The sequence below is a fragment of the Anthonomus grandis genome, chromosome 2 (assembly GCF_022605725.1).
Source record: "Anthonomus grandis grandis chromosome 2, icAntGran1.3, whole genome shotgun sequence".
NCBI lineage: Eukaryota > Metazoa > Arthropoda > Insecta > Coleoptera > Curculionidae > Anthonomus > Anthonomus grandis.
The window spans coordinates 27560532-27583845 of NC_065547.1; the positions used below are offsets into that span (position 1 = coordinate 27560532).

Consider the following 23314-nt stretch of genomic DNA (forward strand, 5'->3'; position numbering starts at 1 on the left):
AATTTATTATATCTTGATTGGTTTTTCATTTATCAGTTGAGCTTAGGGATAACAAAGTTTATTTTTTATTGATCTTACCGCCCTACCAAGTTTTTCGTCAATAGCGGCTGGCTTACGCGTGCTCACGGTAAGTAAGTCAGCTAGCTACATCCCAAGGCCTGACTGCTTTCAGGAAAAAACTAGACGGACTTTAATATAAATTTGAGGGCCATATTTCTGGGATTAAAATAATAAAAAGACTTTTTATGCTATAAGCAATTAATATCTTTTTCAGTTTTGGAGCCCCAAACGTACCAAACCCTAACTTCGAGTACCGCTTCGTCCCACCAACCGCCCCGCGCCTCCACCCCGCCGATACTGCGAAGGGGGGCACGCGCTCGCAGGAGACGAGACAGCGAAGAACACAACAAACAGGAAGAGAACTTGTACCTGAACCAGCAACCGGGCCCCAGCCAAATAACCAGGGACGACCTCAGTCAGATGCTCGAGGGGGCCAAACCGACGATTTTCAGCCCCCTACGGACAAACTTGGGTTCTCCGATTAAGCAGCTGCCCTTCAGTCCATCGCAGTTTTTAAATAGTCCCGCCATGGCTCACATTAGCTTCGATGTGGCGCTTAGTTCGACCCCGAAGAAGCTGCCAATTGTCAGTAGTGCCAAGGCTGAGACTCCCAGACAGCAGGTAAAGTAAATTGAATTTATTCGTTTTTACTTATATTACCTCTGCAAATGCATAATCTAATTATGTGTGTAATATAGTGGGTATCATTCAAATGGTAAATTCGAATTTTCGAACTATTGTTTTCCGCTTTAAATTTAGCACGAAGTTTTGATTGAGGAGTATCTCCAACCATTATCATAAGTAGAAACTAGCTAAGAATATGTAGTGTATGTAAAATGTACCATTCCTAAGAGGTTTGAAAGTTGTATCGGCGATGTTATTACTCTCTCTCTCTCTCTCTCTTCAATACAACAGTATCGATGTCGAGCAGTTTAGCTTTGTTGCTGATCGTTCTACTTAGTTAAATCTTCTAGTGGTTGCTGACTTTCTGGTCAGTTCCCTGGAAGAAGATTTTCAAATCTTCTCTAAGGCCTTCGCCAGAGTTAATCACCAAATGTTACTAAATAAAATAAAGAGAATGGGTGTTGATGGATTCTTGCTGCAGTGGATTATATGTTATTTAATTGATAGAATTCAGGTTATTCGAATCCAAGTCTATCAATCTAGAAAGGTTCCTGTGCTAGTTGGTCCGCCACAAGGGTCACACTTAAGATCTTTGTTATTCAATATCACCACTATCCTTCACTTCTTTTTGTTTATGTACCTGATAGTAAAATCAGTGCTGCCAGGCTGTTTGGTGCATTAATATATTCTATGGAATTAAATGTTAAAAAATATCACTCAGTCGAAGTTGATATATTATTGGTCATTCTTTCTACGTCAATAATAATATCCTTGAATCTGTTTCACCCATAAAAGACCTGGGTATGACACTTGATAGCCGTTTAAGTTTTATACCCCATATATCTGAAATCACTTCAAATGTTAGGTTTGAGATCAAGAGATATTATACAGATTTTCATACCAAGGTCTCCATTCGGCTACCTTATTGTTCCCTTGCATCCTCACTTGGAATATGGTTCATGTGTGTGGTTCCCTTCTTACAGTATTCAGAATATTGAGAGAGTTTAAGATAAATTCCTGAGACATATATGGCATGCAGGAAAAAACTTCCTTTAGCCAATCCTTATAAACTTCTAACTATTATCAAGTGGAGGAGGTTTAACATCTAACAACTCTTGAAACCAGAAGAAATCTGACAAACATGTTGGTTTTCTTATATTCTTCATTCCTGTAACTCATGTCCGCAAGTATTGGAGAATACTGACATTCATATATCATCAAGACATACCCGTCAAGCTATTTCCTTCCTTGCCCTGCATAGAGAACCAACTAGGGCTTTAACTCGTTCCTAGCGACTGGCAAACCAGAACTTTTCTAATATTGACAAAATTAGAAATATAATATTCAGGAAAAATACTAAAGCATTTGTATCCTGCATTATTTTCTTTTCATTCGTCTTCTGTTCTAAATAATACCTCACTTTTCATGGGCACTACCAAATTAATGTTATGGTAAAATAGTTACTTTAAATTTCTATTATTACTTTATTTTCTCTTTCTAATAAAAAAGCTTATCATCTAGTCGCTAAGTTATATTGTATAACTAGTGTTATATTGGCATATAGAGTTTATAGTTATGGCCGAGCATGTTCTTCTCCTGTTCAAGTCCACTTTTGATTTTTTTTTCTGACTTTCATCCTTAGACCTTCTTAAATTTAGACTATCGAGCAAAGGAACGAGAAAGGAAAAGATAAATTACCAAATAAAAAAACAAAGCACAGTTAGCCGTCAGACACCAACGTATACCGTAAATAGACTAAAGAGTAGCTGCTATTAAAAACTAAATATTAATAAATATTAACACAAACAATGCGTCAAATAAAAAAAAAATTTTTTGCGAAATAACAATCATAATAATGAGGAATCGAGTTTACCAATGCACGATCTCATTTAGCCCCAACAGATCGACGCCGTGCTTCTATAAGATACGTGCATTTAAAAAAAATCTTTTCTACCACAAACTTTTAATAATTAATTCTGTTATTAGTTCAGTTGCCATCAATAACTTTAGTACCACTTATATTTTTGATGCTAAAACCGCTGCCAGAATGTGGTATTATATTTATGGGTATAATTAGATAATTTTTTTTATTTGAAAATAAAAAAGAAAATTTTTAATTTTAGCTTCGGGAACACAGTCCCCTAAGCACCCCAAGAGGACTTCACTCGCTGAAAACTGACTCTGCAGGTCCTTCCACCTCTGAAGTCAGTACGCCGAGTACGCGTCTTTACTTGAACGGCGACACGCCCCGCACTCCCACACCCTTTAAAAAGGCACTGGCCGATCTGGAAAAGAAATCTGGACCGATAACAAATCTGCCTGACACGCCCTCGTCCAGACTGGAAGACATCACAGAAATCATGAAGAAGGATCAGGACAGTCAGTATGAGACCGACACGAGCACAGTAACTTCTTCGGCTATGGTAAGTTTGTTGTTTGTTGTAATTTTTTGTTTGTGTGGTAGTTGTCGAACTAATAATTAAATTGTGTTAATTTGTTATACCCCAGGAGCAAGGTCTTCGTTTTTATGGATTTACTTCAGTTGCCTTAGGCTTTGGTATCTATTGTATTCTTTAACTGTTCAACCTTAAAACATTAAAAGACTATAATAGATTATTTTATATATATATATATATATATATAAAACTTTGTTTGGGTTCAACATGTACTCAGGTGCAAGGAGGATGTTTTGTTTAACACAAACATTCATCGATTCTCTGTTGTCAAGTTTACACGCATTTTCAAAACAGGAAATTTTCAGCCATATATTAACACATATGATAATGTTAAACCAATTTATTGGTGTTAGATTTTGGATTAAAAATAAAAAGTAGAAATAGATACATCTTATTCTAAGAGCAAAAATAACATCTTCAAAGCAAAAAAAAAAAATTAACATTCTTATTCCTAAAACCGCTTCTAAAAAATTTGGATTGGCGACACCGCAAGCAAAAGCTGATGTTTTTAATTTGGCAAACGGCCTTGTGTTTATAAACCTAAATAAAAACTAAATAAAAATGCTTCTTGTTAAGCATAAAGTACCTTTATTCTAAAGAAGTACGTTAAAAAAACGCAGAAAGAGTTCATAAATGGTAATATTGTTTATAATTTAAACCATAACATATTAATAAATATTTATCATGTAAATATTTTTGGACGACTTCACTGGTAAAGATTTATTGGTCGAATCAACAATATACGTTATGTTATGTTTTGTGCGTGTCAAAATAAATGACAATTTTTTATGATATTATAAAGTGTTTTTTTTTTATATTTCTGCATAAGCATTAGACATCATTGCATCAGAGATGTTGCAAGCAAACAAACTGCACAGAGTCCGCGGCAATACTAATTCTAGACTTTCAATGTTCTGAGGTTATAAGTTTTTAAGTTTTTCTTGTTATCTTCACAGATCTTGAAACTTTTACTCTTTCTCCTAGTGAGATTATGAGGTGGCTGGTGTTTATTGGTCACTGTAGAAGTATATTTCCTATAGATGCTAGAAACGAGCGTGGTTTTTTCTCATGCGGATAAAGATATGCAACGAAAAGCACCATCAAAGGACCAATATGAAATGTCTCGTTAAATAAGTACAGTGAAGAATCTCGTGCGCGTGTTTTCGAATTATATAAACGGTTTTCGGAAGGCCCTCTGAGAGTGTTCTCTCGGCCTTCCGAATATTACTGTAAATTCATTACATGTACCTTGTGCTATTGGATTTAACCCTCACCCAAGATATCCAGCGTCCAGGTTTATCATTCCTGGTTCAATTGCGCAAGATCTCATACGAGATCATCGTATGAGTATTTTGATGATTGCTGAGACGGTAAACGTCGATAAAAAAAAAGAATCTATCACATGTTTTATATAATAAAATTACCATAAAGAAAGTTTGTGCGTAGTTGACCCCAAAAAATTTGACCTCTATCCAAAACCTCGGCCGTCAACAGATCTGCTGAAATTTTCTTGCGAGGTTATATGAACAGCCGGAATTGATGAGAGATTTTAATAAGATGTTGAAACTAAGCGGCAATCCATACATTGGAATGGAAAAAAAAACAAGGTTTTTTTCGACATCAAAAGCACCATGATGACTGAATGAGTTCCGGAGGCTCAAACTGTAAACCAAACTTATTATTTAAAAGCTTTGGTAAAAGCGCGAGAGAGAGTTCATAAGAAACGGCCTTGGAAAGTTATGGGAAAATAATAGTTGGATCTTGCATCATGTTAATGCACCTGCCTTCTAAAACTTAAGTAATAATTTTGCAAATCAGTTCGGGGGTAGCAATGCAGTTCTTCTCAGTAATACACACAAAATTATCCAGTTCTTGAACCACTTATTGGGCTATTCTCGGATATGGTCTTCGGTGCTTGGTCGTCATTGGGAAGCACATGATTTTTGATTATCTCAATCTCATTTTTTTCACGATTATTCCAGTTTGTAGCAACTTGTTTGAGTCAGATGCTCATTCTAAAGCTATCTTTTATTGTATGTTCTTTTAAAAGTGGATTAAATTAAAATATTTATTGTGTTCATTGTATGATGTAGGACGTAGTCCTGCTCGTTCTATAGTCATATAACTCTTTTAGTGTCGGTCTCATATTAAGATAATGACACCAAATCTGATCATATTAAGAGAATCTAGTTGAAAGAATTCGTCCATTTTGTTCAAAGAGATCTTAATATAATTTGAAACAACGGACAAAACGCAAAGTCTCTTGGTCTCAAAACTTATATAATAAAATAAAACATAAATTAAATTACGGGTGATATGTTTCGCTCAATGAACTAAGCGGCATGAGATATTCCTCACTACAGGCAAAGTTTAAATGAAAAACATTACATGATTGGTCGAAGACCACTACATAAATATCCGATATACGATAACACTGGGACTAAAATCGCCTAATCCCAACATCATCCTTTTGTAAAAACTGACCATAAATATTTAAATTAAAAATCAGTTTTGGGTTTTGAACCAGTAGGTTCCACAGTTGCACCGTTGCGCTATCGAAATCTGATATTTAATTCAAGGGTAAAAGAAAGTAAGCATGAGACTAAATTATAGGAAAAAAAGCAACAATCAAAAATGTTCCATAAACAGAAGAAAATATATTCCTCCTTAGATATGAATCCATATAAATATGTTTTTTTTTTTCATATCTGTTCTGTGGTTCTTTCTACGTATATAATATGAAGAGGGCCACAGAACAAGTAGGAACCTTATATATTACAACATCCTTAAAGAATTATGAAATTAGACAAAATGGAAAAAACAAGTCCTGTCTCGAATGAAAACATCATTTAAGTGTGTTTTATGGGGACTTTTTTGGCTTAAATGATTTCCGTATTTTCAAGAAGGTGAAGCTTTCTACTCTTGTGGCTCTAGTAAATAACCGGTAGTAAAAGCGGATTTTGTTTCTATAACCGTTGTGCCTTTAAATTGATTAATAAGTCTAAGGGGCCTTTGCCACCCTAGTGGATACTGTTTGTCCTTACTATTTTAGATAAACAGTAGAAGAACCTGCACATTGCAGGCAATATCTCTGGTTTATATAAAACCTGCAGTAAGTACTTTTTTTAGTGAATTAATTCTTTTAAAAGCTATGGCAACAAGGGGGACTTTGCGTTTTGTTTCACATTAAGAGAATTGGAATCTAAATTGGAATATAAATTTAAGAGAAATTAAGAAATAGGGCTCGACAAACACTTTTTGGGCATATGCCAAATTAGTTCCAGGGTCGTATTTATGGTGCTTCAAAGGGAGCAAAATTTTATAAAAAACATATTAGAGGCTATTTTAGGAAAAAAATAACCACGGAATCTTAATCAGCGTCGCCAAAAAAAACCCCTGTACAAATTTTTACCTCTCTAATGTAAAGGATATCCGAATAAAGTGGTACTAATTTTAATAAAAATCATCACATTGGCGGGTCATCCTACATTAGGTATCGTTGATTTTTTGTTTAAAATCAATTAAAATAATAATAATAATAATAATAATAATAAGAATAATAAACGCCGTAATACCATCATTATTACCTCGTTGGACTAAAATTATCCGTCATTTCAGGGATTGCCCTTGATTATTTAGGTAAATGGTATAAACGACCTAATGAAAGAACATTACAGTGTCTGACGATTATGTGTTTAGTCAATTCCTATGAATATTCAATTATTGATTCATCAATGAAGCAGGCAAGGACAACTTAATATTAAATAAAAACGCGCACATTAATATCTTTACATTTCAGCTAATCAAATTAATTAATATAACTGATAATTTTTGGAGAAACAATTAAATTTGTATGACAGCGTTTTAGTTTCGTAATCCAAAATAATCGCCAAAACATTAAATATATTTATGAGATTTAGATGTTGAAAGGCCCGAAATATCTTTTTTTTATGGAATACTTTTTCAATTTTTCTCTCACAAAGAACCACAAGATTCAATTTTTAACCCTCAAAAAATAAAATAAAAATCAGAGTAAAATTATAACATCTAGGCGTATACAATAAGAAAGTGATATAATTGAATTGTAAAAATCAAAGTCAAGGGACGTTACAGACAATCCAAATACATATTTTTAAAAAGAATTATAAACAATGGTAAAAAGTCTAACCCATTAGTATCTGTATTTAGCTGTTTGAATCTTATAGCATGTCAAAAATACACCACGGTTATTTTTCAATGTTCATGTTTACATTTATTTAGATACCCATCTATGTACAGGGTGGCCAAATAAGCGAGCTAAGCGGCTGTATCTCAGGACCTGTACATATTATTTTTAGTAAGCCTAAATAATTTGCTATCATTTTGGTTCATGAATTGTTGACGTACGAACGAAAGTAGGGGTGGGGGAAGCTATTGAAAGTGGAATCATTAAGATCGCTGTAAATTCTAAACCACTCATTTCATTTTAGCAATTCAAAATTTATTTGCTAGATAAATGTAGCTGCTTTAAAAGTCTGATATCATCACTACTCTATAGTTTCTAATAAAAGCGCCAGAGGGCGCAATTTGTAATAATTCCAGTCTTTTTCATTTTGCTCTTAAAATTCAAATTGAATGTGAAAACCGCACGATGATATCTTTGCTCGTTTTAAAGTTATAGCGAATTAAAGTTTTTTACGCACCGAGCCTAAACTTACGTACCGCCATCTAGTGTCCCGCCTAAAAATCTCTAATTAGTATTACCACAACTAGGATACCATGATGTTGTCATAATTAATAAATTATTAAAGTAATAATTGATTGATAAATTATAAATTAATAATACCTATGTATCACAGAATTTTTATGTGACTTTCTTAAGGCGAATAATTTTATTAACGAATTTCTTTTTATATTTAAATTATGGTCCTGAAAAGGACCGATTTTAAACCCAAACATATTTGGTATTTAATGCCTCGATAGGTGTTCAAACTGCTTTCCATCACATTCCAAACAAGCTTCCAATCTTCTTTGGGTGGATAAAACTGCTGTTTCGATTTCAGCAGCTGATATTTCATTTATTGCACCACGGATTCTGTTTTCCATATCCTGTCTTGTTGTAGGTGGAGTTTGGTACACAATATCTTTTAAACGACCCCATAAGTAAAAGTCTAGGCATATTAAATCGGGTGACCTGGCCGGCCAAGGATATAGACTCCCCCTTCCGATCCAGCGCCCTTGAAAGTAATTATTTATATGATGGCGCACCAAAGGGGAAAAATGTGCTGGGCACCCGTCCAATTGGAAATACATGGTCCGTCTTACTTCCAATGTCAAATCTTCCATTAAAATAGGCAAGGAATTTGTTAAAAATTGCAAAAAAACATTACCGGTTAATGTGCCATCAAAAAAATAAGGACCAATAATTTTCATTCCGATAATGCCACACCACACGTTTACACTCCAACGGCCATGGTGCTGGACTTCTCGCATCCAACGAGGATTTTCAACCGACCAATAATGCATATTATGCCTGTTGACTTTTCCATCGCTACAAAAAGTGGCTTCATCGGTCCACAGAATCTGTGACAAAAAATCCCTGTTTTCGCGAATCATTGCTAGTATCCATTGGCAAAAATCAATTCGGTGCTCAAAATCATGTTCGTTTAGAGCTTGGTGTAGGATTATATGGAAAGAGTGTAGCCTTAAAATAAAAAGAAATGCCTATTCGAGAAGAAATTTATAATAAAAAGATGTATTACCTGTGGTCTTTAAGTATATTTTGAACAGTAGCTTGAGCTATTCCCAAATCTAAAGATAACGCACGAGTTCCAATATGCCTATTAGACTCTACGTAGGCCAACACATTAATAATGTTTTCTTCAGTTCTTCCAGTAGAGCGATGCCTTCTAAATTTGGGCCGACTAAAACTCCCAGTATCGTGTAGTCGCTGTACCAACCGGGGAAAAATTCTTCTGCCATAATGGCGGCGATCTGGATACCGAAGGGCATACTGTCTTTCAGCTATTGCTGCTTTTTGAAAGCACTCAAAGAAAACCGCAATCAAATCCACAGCTCCATTATTTGTCAAAGGCATTTTACAAAAAATCGAGTAAAGAAAATTGAAAACAGATTTAAACTGGTCGTCTAATAAATATTTGACGTTTCCATACAATCCTTTTTAAAAGTTTCTTTTGTTTTTGCCGCCTACTATACGTTAACTAGACATTCTAAGGCCGAGCGCTAGATGGCGGTACATAAGTTTGGACTCTGTGCGTCACAACTTTATCGCTACAACTTTAAAACAAGCAAAGATGTCATCGTGCGGTTTTCACAGTATTTTTGCAAATGTTATCTACTTTTTAAATATGATGTCAAAAATACACCATTCAATTTGAATTTTTGGAGCAAAATGAAAAAAACTGGAATTATTACAAATTGCGCCCTCTTGAGGTTTTATTAGGAACTATAGGGTAGTTATGAGATCAGACTTTTAAAGCAGCTACATTTATCTTGCAAATAAATTTTGAATTGCTCAAATCGAATAAGTGGTTTAGAATTAACACCGATTTTAATGATTCCACTTTCAATAGCTTCCCCCACCCCTACTATCGTTCGTAAGTCAATAATTCATAAACCAAAATTATAGCAAATTATCTAGGCTTACTAAAAATAATATCAAAGTATAGGTTAATATTTAAGTTTTCGGAGAAAAAAACGTTTCTTTTATTTAATTTTTAGTTGCGTCCTCTTGCGGTGAAATACGGAACTTAAAGACAATTTCCAGAATTTTCTCATGGCCACTTTTATAATAATAAAAAAATGCCATAGTTGCCAGATGTACAGGTCCTGAGATACAGCCGCTTACCTCGCTTATTTGGCCACCCTGTACAACCATTATACTAATAATTTTCATCATCCTTTTTCGTCGTATTTTAGACTCCCGATTGACTGGCCTGTAATAGCTGCAACGTTCTTTTATTCTGGAAGTTACAGCGGTACGCAACTTGTCGTTCGTCCTTGAAAGACGCATAATGTTATTCAAACAGGTTAATAATGTATCCATTTTTTAGTAGACGTATTACGCGGATAAATATTTAATATGTGCCTCCCTGAAAGTCCTATGGTTGGAACCTTTGGTGTGACACTCAAATTACGAGACAGTTTTACCACTAACCAAACTCTTCATTTTACTCTCGGAGAAGATTACAACACGTGTCGATAGTAAAATAAAGAGTTTTGGCTAGTGGTAAAACTGTCTCGTAAATTGCCTGAAGATTATCCTATTGCTCCCTTTTTTACTTAAACCAGTTTCACGCTACTATATTCCTAGTAGCTAGACTATTAATAGGTAAAAAAAATGTAATTTTTGAGTTTCTTTTAAGTTTTCTAAAAATTGCAAAAATGTGAAGTGTAGATGCAAAATACTGAACCATGGAACAATTTGACGCAAGCTAGTGACAATATTGAGTTACTACTGTTGTCGATAAAAATACTAACAGCGTGAAGGCGTTAGCAATCATTCGATGTATCTCTTTATTTTTTTTACTCAGGTTGAAGGAACATTAGTTTGGTTATAATTAGTACCTCCTTGTATTTTCTTGTAGCTAGTAATTTTTGTAATAGTAGACCTTTAGTTATGCTATCCTTATCAAACAGTTCCTATCAGTAAAAGTAACACCTTTGTTGTATTACTACAGTAGTTTTCCGCATTAGGAATAAAAAATCTCTATTTTCATAGAACGACAGCGGCTACTTAACGGGCAAAAGAAAAGCCAGCAACGGCTTAGCCGACGGCAAAGAAAACGTTCTTCCTAACAAGAGGGTGAGGAAAGCGCTCGCGCCCTCTTGGGCCTCCACCTCCATGTCCTCGTGCATCTCTTCCGACATGTCTTTCGCCGTTGAGACACCCGTAAGTATATTTAGACCCCATTTGGCGAGTTTTGGTTTAATTTACCCGGACTCTCTCTCGTTTTAGAGTAAAACGTTAGGAGACGACACATCGATACTCTTCTCGACGCCTCCCTCACTAATTAAGGATTCTCTCGGAGTTTCGGCCTTGGAATATGCCGCGCCATCCGGCGGAATGTCTAAGGTACTAGGTTGGTGCCCTTTCGGGGACGTTTTTCATTCTTAATAATTATATTAATGCATTTCCCTCTTAGTGCTCGCTTTTTTTTTAATGTATTTTACAAGATTTTTTGTTCTGTTTTTATATCTAGTCTTCACGATTAACCAAAGCAGCTTCGAATTCCCCCCCGCCCCCATAATATTTCATTATTTGTCAATGTCTTTATCATAGACCTTTTATTTCATTTTTTTATAGTTTTTTTTTTGTTATTTGTGTTGTTATAGTAGGTAGGGCCAAAAAATTATTCTAGAATAGTGTGTAACGGTGTTGCACGCGAATAACAGGCGTCCGCCCCTGTTTTATAGTCGTGGCCATACAGTTTTAGTGCCAAAAAAAACGCCCTTTTTTCTTAGGCTAAGTGTCAACGAGTCATATTTATATTGTTGTTTTTTTTTTAAGTAGTCACGGTTGGACTAAGTCAACAATCGCCGGAATCGAAGATTCAGAATTTTATTTATTTTTTACTGAACTTACCTTTTAGTTCTGGGGTGTGAATAGGACAGTTTTGGTGGGACTCAGGCATATGATATGCCCGGTTTATGTCAAAAGTATTACGTGATCCATTTAACATTAATCGGAATAAAAAAAATTAGTATCGATTGAAAAGTTTAAGTTTCTCCTTGGACTAAGGTAAATAAACAAAACCAAAATTATTTATTAAAAAGAGTTAGAGCGTTATTGCAGTGTTTAACATTACCAAATATTATTAGTTGAAAATTAACACCTAAGCAGTATCGCTTGTTGTAGAAGAATATTCCCTTATAGACCAGGGTCGATAATTTTTGAAACAAAAAAAATAGTAACATGAAACGTATTAGAAAAGAAAGAGCAAAAAAAATAATAACAATAATGAAGGAAAAAATAATTCACGGGCGATCTGATGTCGAGAAGTGGAAGGGAATTAGTTTTTAAGGGTAAAAAACCGTTTATCTCGATTTCCGTAAGATTATAAAACTCGTGGAACAAATAAGGAAGTTGAATGACAAAGTTGTAAAAAGTGCCCTAATTTTCAATCGAATATGTTCCTGTCAAAACATCTGCTTTTTTAAAAACGTCGGTGGACTTTTTGTTGGACGTTAAAATCCTTACATTTTGATGTATAAAGGAGATAAACATTAAACTGGTAAATTCTCTCAGAAAACCTAATAACATACGAGAAAGTAAATGATCAGATGAAATTGTGGATGAAGTTACGTGAGAAAAAGTACAAATACAAAAGTTGTAGATCCTCTCATCAACTACCACTCTGCCATTTAACTTTTTTTTATTCGACCTAGTTTTGCCGGAAATCGAGATTAACCGTCTTTCACCAAGTTTATTAAAAACAAAACACAAGTTATAAATTATTTTAAAGGACAAAATTTATCACTTCATTTTTTTATTCATCATCATCTCCTTTCTGCTGTTAACTATAGACTGAATATCCTTGTAAAATTGCCAGTCTTCTCCAAAAAGAGTAATAAGGGATAGTAATAACAGAGGACTTATTTCCTTTTAAGCAAGGCACTACAATAGGCATGTGTTCAGGCTCTCAACGAGAAAGAGATTTTGCTCTCTTCACAACTTACTTAAAAACGCTCAAGTAAGTAGATTTATAGAATATTTCTCCTCTTAATAAAGTGCTTCTGTCTTCTCGTTTAAACACGAAGGCTTTCGGCTCTTTTTATTACTTAGGATGCTGTATTTTTCCAGTCTTATCATTCCAATCTTGGCCAATCTAAGAACTCTTGAATGATTTTGAATAATCTGGTCATATTCGTGGCGATTGATTATAACACTTTGTCCTTTTACTTACGATCAACTCAAAAATCATATCTGGGGAATTGAATGAATAGTCAACTATTGAGAACGCAAAATCGATAGATATTACGGTTTTTGGAGCTTAATGACAGAGCCCCTCACATTCATTGGCAAAAAGTAAGATTTTGTTTGTAGTTTTAGCCGAAAATTGAAATTTTTCAGGGCAGTATGTATAGCTAAAGCAATAGCATTGGAGTTTTTACAATATTCAATTTCTAGCCAGACATAGTATGACACTACATCTGGAATGTTTTGTTGTAGAATTCCGACAAACCACAGTAAAATCATAAAAATTTATTTGTTGCGGAAAGGTGGAATACAAGTCACTGAGGAGGGTATTAAAGCTTAGAGTTTATATATATTATCGGACAAAAGAAACTTTTACAAATTAAGTTAGGTATTTTTGAATATGCCTAGAGTAATGCAGTTCTATACAAAATGAAAATCAACAATATTTTTAAATATTTTATTTAAATAAAAAATACTCTGGGGACAAAAGTAGAGAAACCACATTTTTTTACTAAATATTTCAACATATACTTATACTGATTTCTAAACTATAAAATTTATAGTTGATAGAGTATAGATGGTAGAGTTATTGGCAATAACCTCGCGACATCGGTTTGGCATGGATTCCAAAAGTTTCACAATGGTTTCTTCTCCAATATAATTCCAGGGTTCTTGCAAAACTTTTATTAGATCATTTTTATTGCTGATCTGATGTTGTCTTACACGCCGGTCTAATTCCTCCCAGAGGTTTTCAAAAAGGTTAAGATCGGGATTTTGTGCAGGAAACTCCATAATCCTAATCTTTTCTGATAATAACCATTCTTGAATTATACCTTTGATTTATGTTTAGCGATGTTATCCTGCTGATATATCCGGGTCAACGGTAAATTATCCTCAGCATCACATTTTTTAGAATTAATATACAAATTGATCCATAATACCCTCAATAACATGTAATGCTTCTATACCGTACCTAGAAAAGCAACCCCATATCATGCAGGATCCACCATTATGCTTTACAATAAGCTTTGTTTACTTTGGATTAAAGATCTGTATACTTCTGGGCGATGTATCCATGGTATTCCATCAGACCCAAATAAATTAAATTTACTTTCATAAGTAAAAAGATTTTTTTCCCAGTCGTTGGTTGTCAAATATTTTTTCGCAAAGTTGGGTCGGGCCTTCTGGTTCTTCCTGTTGATAGGCGGTTTTTTTTATCGGCTTTTCTACTAAATAAATCCTGCTTCCCTTAGACGTCTTTGTATGGTCTTAGAACTAACACCAGGCAATTCACTTAAAATTTTCTGATTTGTGGGATCAGACGGGGCATTTTTTTATGATCATTTCAATTTTTTTGGTTGTTTTTTCTCGGGCATCCTCTTTTTTTAATGCTCTGTAACGAATTTCGTGTTTTGAAATTAGAAATTGTCTTGCTTACAACAGCTTTACGCAAACTAAGCATTTTGCTTATGTCGACTTGTACTCCACTTTTGTGTGCATCAAGTATTTTTGTAGGACGTTCTTCCGACAAATATCTTCCGCGAGGCATAATCACTAAAAAGCTATTTACAGATCTCACGCAAAACGAAATAAATACTAGTTTCTCTACTTTTATCTGATAGTCTGATGTTTATCTGATGACTATCCGATCACTAAAAACACATAATTTTATCGCCAAATTAGAATTTTGTTTTGTTGTCTCACAAAATTATAGCACAAAAATGTCTCGTTTTACTTTGTCAACATTTAAATGAAACGTCATGTGGAAGCTTTAAATGTCTCTCATGCTTAGGTTCTTTCACTGGCTTTTTACTGTCACCACAATTGGGTCAATACCCACATATCTCAATTAATAAGCAAATCATGTGGCTTATATCTGAATTTAAGGAAAAAAAACAAACGTAACTCCAATAATTATTAAATTACATTTTTCTTGCATATTGTTGAGCAAGTGGAAACAAATCATGATTTCTAAACCAAAATTCAGAAAATAAAAAATGGCTTCGTGATAGCTGCAATTTCATAGTGAATACTTTTTTTAACTGCGCCAGGGAAGTTGGTTTATAAACGTAGACTTTAGATTTGAGGAAACCTCACAGAAAAAAGTTCATAGTACGCAAATCAGGACTGCGTGGGGGCCAATTTATGTCACTTCTTTTCCAGATTAATTTGCCTGGAAAAATTTGACGAACTCGTCGCAGAGACGTTGCTCCGTCCTGCTGGAACCATGTTCTGTGGTTATTGCCAGAAAAATTCTGCAGTTCAGGAAAAAACTCATCCTCAGATAACGCTTTGAGTTCTCAGGAAGAGCACGTCCTCTCCAATTTTCAAACAAATATCGACCGATAATTCTTCGCAATGACATAGTAGCCCATAGACGGTTACTTTTGGCGAAAGAAAGGGTTTCTGATGCTTACCTTCATCCTTATTTAGTTCGGAATACTTACCTTTGGGATTGGATGCACCCAAAAGCCACAGCTTCTGCTTTTTAACGTGCCCATTTAGATGAAAATAAGCTTCATTCGAGAATAAGATCTTGGCATACGTTTGTAAGTGCTCCATTGCTGCTAGGTTTACGAATATGATTCCGAATAGAAAGGTCGAGATCATCGCGAAGAGGCTGATTAATCCGTTCCATGTTCTCTTTCGTTCATAATAATCTTGGATTTTGTTTTACCTAGTGTTAAACTGATCTGCTCAAGCTTGTTCATCCAATTCCGGATGAGAGGAATGCTTGGTGCATCAAGTGACGTAAAGCTCTAACATTGTAGAAATTTCTTGGCGCAATCATGGCAGAATTGGCGTTTTTGTCAAATTCGCGCGTGTACAATGGGCGGTCCTATGAATATTGTCACTGACGTAAGGAAAAGTGTCAATAAATCAGTGACAGTCGATTTTTGAAAAGAAGTATGAACTATTCAATCGACGAAAAAATAGATATAAATATTTAATATAACTTCATCGTTATATTAAATAAAAGTTTAGATAAAAAAGTAATGTTAACGTGTCTTACTTTGAATGTATGGTTGTGAGATTGATAAAATGAAAAAAAACATTTCTCGTATTCGGCTGTACATCAGATTTGACAAAGCCTTATAACAAATTGTTTGCTGTTGGCTGGTGTCTGGTTTTACCTGAACTGAAAATTTGGTAATTTTGCAATTACATTTAATTGAATAATTCAAGATTCGCTTATTAAAATTTTTTGAAACTTTGCACGAGGGTTTGCCAGATTGGTCTCTTCAAAAAGTTATCTTACATTTTTTCTGTAAAATGTACAAGGAAGCCAATAATTGACTCCCTTAAAATTTTCATGGGATTTCCTATGTTCCGCTCGGCAACGCACCACCCGGTATGCCGATTGCATATCTCCCGCGCCTAAAATATACTATGTCTTGACATACCTTGTATAAAGAACTAATTGGTAATGAGATTTTTTCAATAGTGTCATGTTCATAGGTATCTTAGTTCTACAATTTATTTTGATACCAAAAATTTTAATTTTACATAAAAATATTTATTTATTCACCAAAGATATCAACAGGTAATTTTCATAAGAACATTTTGTTTATTTGGTCTTTACAATAATACTTTATTTTAATTATGAAAAGTTAAACATGTCAAGATTCTCCATATATATTTCTCTTAATTTATTATTCAGTCCTTATTGTTTTTCTTCATATCAATGGTCTAGTCATAAAATTTCTGAAACACCTTTAAATCTAAAATTATTAGCCAGATGGATTATGCAAACCTATAATATGTATTAAAGATGAATTTTAATTAAATGTATTCAAATTAAAAATAAAATTATTCTAAAACTATATTTTATAGTGAAATCACATTTTATTATAATATACCAATCGGATTTACAAAACTAAAAATTTACATATTCACCATAGATTTTTACTTGTAAAACCCATGGTTTGGTCAATTATCATATTAAATGTTTGAAAAACTGAGATTTTTTGAAAATTTTGTATAATTATGGATTGAATAAATTTTTAGCTAATTTAGGTGCATTTTACCAATATAAATATAGTAATATTTAAACTATATATAAGTATAGTAAAATTTGAGTAGTTCTAAGCGTTCTACTATAGAAAAATTCTAAATAGTTGTATTTTCTTTTATTTAGCAAACGGTACCCAAATATCCTATACCTTTATCACTATTTCAGTAGCAATTTAAAAACATTTAAAATCTTTTAAAAAAGACCAGTAAAATGAGAATCATTTCATGTACACTAGTCAAAACCTTTATCGCATGTTTTTGATTTTATATTTTATGTTTGCTTACACAAAAAACAAATTTTAATTTAATTACCTTTCGATATAATTTAAGGGCGTTGAAAATAAATATACACTTTTCTGAAAATTTCCCTAGAAAAAAATAAAGAAATAAATAATTGATTTTAAGTGTTTTATTTAAAGAAAATTTTAAAATAAAGTTAACGATTTTTTCTAGGACAAAAGTTTCTAATGAAATAAAATACATTAATATTCTATATTGCTTTTATAACTGCCCTTTGCATACGTATAATCAGATTCGATATCATTCAATTGTTCTGCAACCCCTTCAGACAGTTCAGACTCCTTTCAAGTGCATCTCGCACGTGTTCTATTGTATATATATCCGTATCTTGTAAGAACCTCCTTGCTATGCGGGCTTCACAAATTAAAGCACCTTGTTGAAAGATATAGAGGTTAGTACGAGCACCTAACTTTATTCCTCCCGAAATCATAACACCATGTCCACAATATTGATGAATGTTTGTTGGAATCTGGTTCCAAGTTTCATTAGTCTCGGAAACTAATTTTTCAAAAATTGGCAACATGGCACATTCAATGGGGGTTACACAACTAAAATATTTCGACAGTTGTGGCGTTTCCGGTTATACCAGAAGTAGGTGTCAACTTCGTTATTTTAAATGGAACACCCTGTATATTTTTACATTTTTGGTTTTCACGTGAAATTCTAGGTACATTTTGTGTACTCTTCGTACTTGATGTGTACAAAAATCTATTATACCTCAAGTAAATTATTATATTTAAAACTTATTGAACTTAAATTAAATTAAGTATATGGAACGGTATCATTACAGATTTGAGTTCATATTTATTTTAAATACGTGAATAAGTCTATTTTCTTCTTCTTTTCAATTTTCGAGCGTGTGAGATAAAAATTTCTAAATTGATTTTTGCTAAGTGACGTAATACCCAATAAAATAAGTAACTCTTTCTAGCCGTTGTTGCGCGATTTCTGAAAGTTTGCAAGTTCAAAAATCAATTATGCGCCTCTGTTGTTGCCCTTGGACGGCTTTGATCTGGACTAGTAATTTACTAGTCAAACGGTGGTTCGGTGTAAATTTGAGAATGTATAGCATTTTGCTGAAAAACAAAAAAATGTGTAAACACTGATAAGAGCGGCACATTTTTCATGTACCAGGTGGATTTAATTTAAAAAAAAATATTGGGTACTAAAACAGCATTTCACAATAATTTTAAGATTAAGACAATTTATACAGGGTCATTTTTCCAAAATATTTTATAATTCTTTTGAGTAGTTAAGTTTAATGTAATACCACGTATAAATTGTTAAGAGAAGATTTCTAGTAAATAATTAGTTGGTATTTCTAGTAAGTAAATAATTTACTAGAAACTACTGCTAATACCACAGCTACGAAAATACATAGTGAAAATTTTTTTAAAGTGCTTGGAGAGCAAATACTGTGTCAATACAAAAAACTCCTCAAGGGAACTGGGTGTTACATTTTACCTAGGGCCTAGACGTTTCTTTATAGGAGCCGGGGAACTCTAATAATATATGTAACTTTATGTTTGCTTTTTTTTTTAATAAATAAAAACATTTTTTTACCTGTAAGAAATTTTTTACACTCTGTATGGCTCAGCCTGTATATACAAACCTTTTTGAGTCTAGAGTTGGGAAATTACGAGAGGAGAGTTTATTATCAAAAATTATCATTTTGGTCGAGGGTTCCACTAACGTCCTCACACCCCGTAAATACTATACGTTTTATTTGTAAATATCTTTAAAAATCGTAGAATATCCGCTTATAGCGTTACCAAAAAAATTACCGAATGCTAGGTTTAGTGTTTTTTGTTATATCTTATTTAGATACTAATGGCACAAAAAATAATTATTATTTGTACCTTTTAAGTTTATTAAGTATTATTTTTGTTGCACTTTTGTTTATTTTTAGTATCCCGCGGGTTAGATTTAGGCTCAAAAATATTTTTATTCGAGTGATGTTTCGAAATTTTTGTATTTTTATACAGTCAAAAGAATACCTTTATTTTGTGTCTTTAATGCATGTACTAATATTAACCATTTTATTGTAAAAAACAAAACCACATAAATCGCTTAACTTTGCATGTTGTTTAGTGATTAAGTTTTTGTAGATTTGAATCACTAAATTTTGCTTGATTTGCTTAAACATCAAACTAACAACAGATTTCTAACCTTGCAAAAAAAATTTAGTGGTTCAAGCATATTAATCCGTTATCTAGCTTGTATGGACTGTATGTACATTGTTATAAGAAGGAAGCAAAATAAAGGTATTTAAAAAATTATTTTTTTTGTTTTCTTTTATTTTGTTAATTATAAACCTAAAACACCTCTAGGGGTTTGGGACTTAAAGCTTGTTTGGCTTAAAAATACATAAATTTTGAAAAAGGCATTTTCCAATTGGGTTTTTGATCCAATCTAATTTGGATTATTTATCTTTATTTAAAATAAAATTCATGGATGCCTACATAAGAAGAATGGAAGAAAATTGCCTCTTGCTCTCTCAGCTTATATACAGCATCTTGTCTAAGCATGTGGAAATTTAACCTAGTAACTTATCGATTTATTACTATATGAACAGTTCTTCTAGGCATTTAAAGATTTCTTTAAAAATATATGTGATTTTTTGGGTTTTGAAAAAACTTGAAAAAACAAATTTCAATAATCGAAAAATGTATTCGGAGCATTGCCAATAAAAACTGAAAACTATAAGTTTCAACTTAATTGTTATGTTTTGTTAATTGCTAATTTATCCAATTTTTAGTGGAAATTCCTATACAGGTTGTTAATAAAAAGAAAATTTTGAATATAAAATATTTTATGAAGATTAAATTATTTCAATGATAATAAAAAGCAATGACATACAATTTTTTGGCTTAAAAATAGTTTTTGTGCAAATGCTCTACGAAAACCAGTATTCGATAATACAATATTCTAAAATAAAAAATTAGGAGTCTCATAACTGCAGCATTTATTTGTTTGGTTACGCGTTTTACCTTATCAGACATCATCAGACTTATATTAAAACTATGTGGCTATGGTTAAACAATTTATTATTATGGTTAATCAATTTAGGAGAAGCATAGTTCATTTACCTAAAAATAAAAATCTACAGCATTGTGTCTTGTTATTGACTAAAATATTTACCCTAAAACACTAAATATTAATACAAACCTATACATTTCATAAACATTTCTTTAAAGGATACACTAATGGAAAATAAAAATATTTAAATTGAATGGAGTCGAACCCACAATCGTCGGATCCAAAATCACTAACTTCCTCTCCAGGCCAGGCGGTTAAATTAGTGGCGTGTAGCATGTATTTATAAGAAATAATAACGAAACAAAATCTTTTTTGAAAAAAGACAAATTATTGGAGACTATTGAAAATGAGATTAAGTCCAAAATTAAAGACGTCGTTGGCACGATTTTGGACTTCTCTTACTCTTGTACGCTCCAGCTTTTCCAAAATATCTAATTTCTTGCCTTTCGCACATGTAAAACAGTTATATGAACCGAAAAACTGACCAGTTCACAAATTATTTGCAAATGCTAACTTTGTTTCTTTAGTACCCATGTTCTTATAAGAGTTAAAACCGCTTAGATGTTCTTTTACTTTAATGGCAATTCTCCCCAGATTTATTTAAAAAGGAGTAGGTTTTATCTTTTGTGCCAACCAGGTGTTTTTTCAAATTGTTAACAGTTATAAAGTAAGGCTAAGATTTTTTTTTAAAATATACTGGACTAAAAAAAATTAATGATCTGAATTTATTGATGAATTTAAACTAGAAAAGTTTATTTATGGTAGAGAGTGGAAAATCATTATTAACTGCAAGCTGGTTAATTATACTAAATTCTTTATAAAAAGATTCTTTAGATAGTGAAAGGGTGAACATCCTATATACCAAAGAGTTAAAAGAAGCAAACGTGTATGTGATGAGTTCGAAGAAAATTGTATGATGTTATCAGTCTTGGATGGTTTTTTTAATATCGGATTCGATTTTGTTAATATTTCTTCTTGATAAACGGACCTATAGATAGGTAAACCCCTATTACAGAGAGCACAAGTTCATGGTAAATGAAATTCTGTTATGTTGTTATTTGTAAAATTTAATAAGAAACTATACAATTGATCTTCATTGCCTCCCAAAACAACACAAATATCATCCACATAATATAATTATCCTCTAAGCTATTATCTGTTTTGCGAAACTGCTATTCATAATTTTATTCTCTAGATTATTCATTAAAACTTCACTCAAAAAAGAGGAAAGGTATGATCCCATAGCTAAGCCAGTTTTCTGTTTATGCATTTGACCATTAAATTTGAAAAAGTTCATCTACAACCGTTTAATAGGCAAATTAGGTCCAAGAGATGAATTTAGATGTACTAGAATTTTCAAGTAATGATTCTATTAATTCAATGCAGTCACTGTGAGAAAGATTTTTGATTGTCTAGTAAAGTTATACCTTTTGTAAAAAATTATAAATTTCTTGGAAATCTTGGTGGAAAAACAGCTTTCAAAGCCCGTTAGGTCTCTCAAAACTCGATTCAACGTAAAAGTTTGTAGCAAGGAGAATCCACAAGAGATACCACTTGTCTGATTGGCTGCCCTTCTTTGTGAACCTTAGACAGCCCATAGAGTAGAGGAGCTCTAGAGTTCATAGGGTAAAGAGCTTCCTTTCTAACATTAAAAAATTCCAATGTTAACAATGATTTATCTAGGACACTTTATTTTGTCGAAAAATGATGCTGTAGGATCTCTGGTCAAATATTAAAAATATTCGGCACGCAGAAAATACTCAACCTTATTCGCGTAATCTGCACGTTTTATAAGAACTGGATAAGATCTTTTGTGGCTGTCAAGATTTCACAACCAAATGATTCAAAAAAGATCACACAGGTTAGAGATAATAAACTTTTTTAAATTCATAAATAAATATAAATTCTCTTACTATATTTTACATCCAAATTCGATAAAATGTCGTAAATTCTGATCATTAACATTTTTCAGTCAAGTATCTCTTCAACTTTCAAGCTTTTTGAAAAATAATCTTAATCTTACAATAGCTTTTAGAATTGTAAATGTTTTAAAAAAAGATCTTAATTCGTCAATATGCATTTAACAGTTCGGTTTAAGGTAAGTGATTTGGTTAGGTTCGGATCCGACAATCCTAGGTTCGACTCCCATTCAATTTCAAAAAGTTTTTTATTTGATTTTCCATGTTTGAATTTGTTCTTATCTTTTAAAGATACATATTTCTTTGAAATATATTGGATTTTAGCAGTATTCAGTATTTTAAGGTTTATATTTTAGCCAATACCAGTAAATTTTAGTCAATACACAATGTTGTATTTTGTATTTTGTATTTGTATTTTTACCTTTAAATTACCGTAATGTTTTTAAAAATAGCAACAGAGTTTTAGTATCTAATTTAATCCCTTACTGCATGTTTTTTTATTTTAAGTTGAAAAAAATATATGTGATAGTTTATGCCGCAAGATTAAATAGAAAAATATTTTAAAAAATTAATAATGTTTTGTTTTTCAGAAAAAATGACATTTTTGACATGTACCAGATTTGGCACAAATTTTCTCATAGGAAATAAATGAAAAAAAGTTACCAGAAAACGTATTTATTCAAAAACAATATAAATACATCAAAAAATATTTAAACTAAATATAAACCTTAAGAATATTTAATTATTCTACGTGAAAAGGGCGAAAACAATTTCGATCTTTATTTAAACACAACCTGACATTACACTTTTCACATGTAATTTGGGTTTTACCCTTACAATCAGGAAATTTGCATCTCTGGCGATCTTCATACCACTCAGGAAGATGGAGCACATTATCGCGACGAATTTCTTGGGCTGGTATTTGCGCTAAAGGATATTTCCTTTTATTTAATTCTAGTTGTGGCTGAAGTGCGCAACTAGGT

At 32.6% G+C, this 23314-nt stretch overlaps 1 protein-coding gene across 4 annotated transcripts in view; it reads left to right on the top strand.

Moving 5' to 3' along the window:
• LOC126733581 (myb-related protein A) overlaps positions 1 to 23314 on the top strand; it is an 89147-nt gene that overhangs the window by 47001 nt on the left and 18832 nt on the right. For 2 of the 4 annotated variants that reach the window (XM_050436928.1, XM_050436929.1), the window contains exons 6-9: positions 275 to 681; positions 2808 to 3107; positions 10861 to 11031; positions 11098 to 11214. In XM_050436928.1, the coding sequence (XP_050292885.1) occupies positions 275 to 681; positions 2808 to 3107; positions 10861 to 11031; positions 11098 to 11214 (995 nt within the window). Of the gene's footprint in view, positions 1 to 274; positions 682 to 2807; positions 3108 to 10860; positions 11032 to 11097; positions 11215 to 11649; positions 19653 to 23314 lie in introns of those variants that run through there. The other 2 variants (XM_050436930.1, XM_050436931.1) reach the window with 2 other exon arrangements.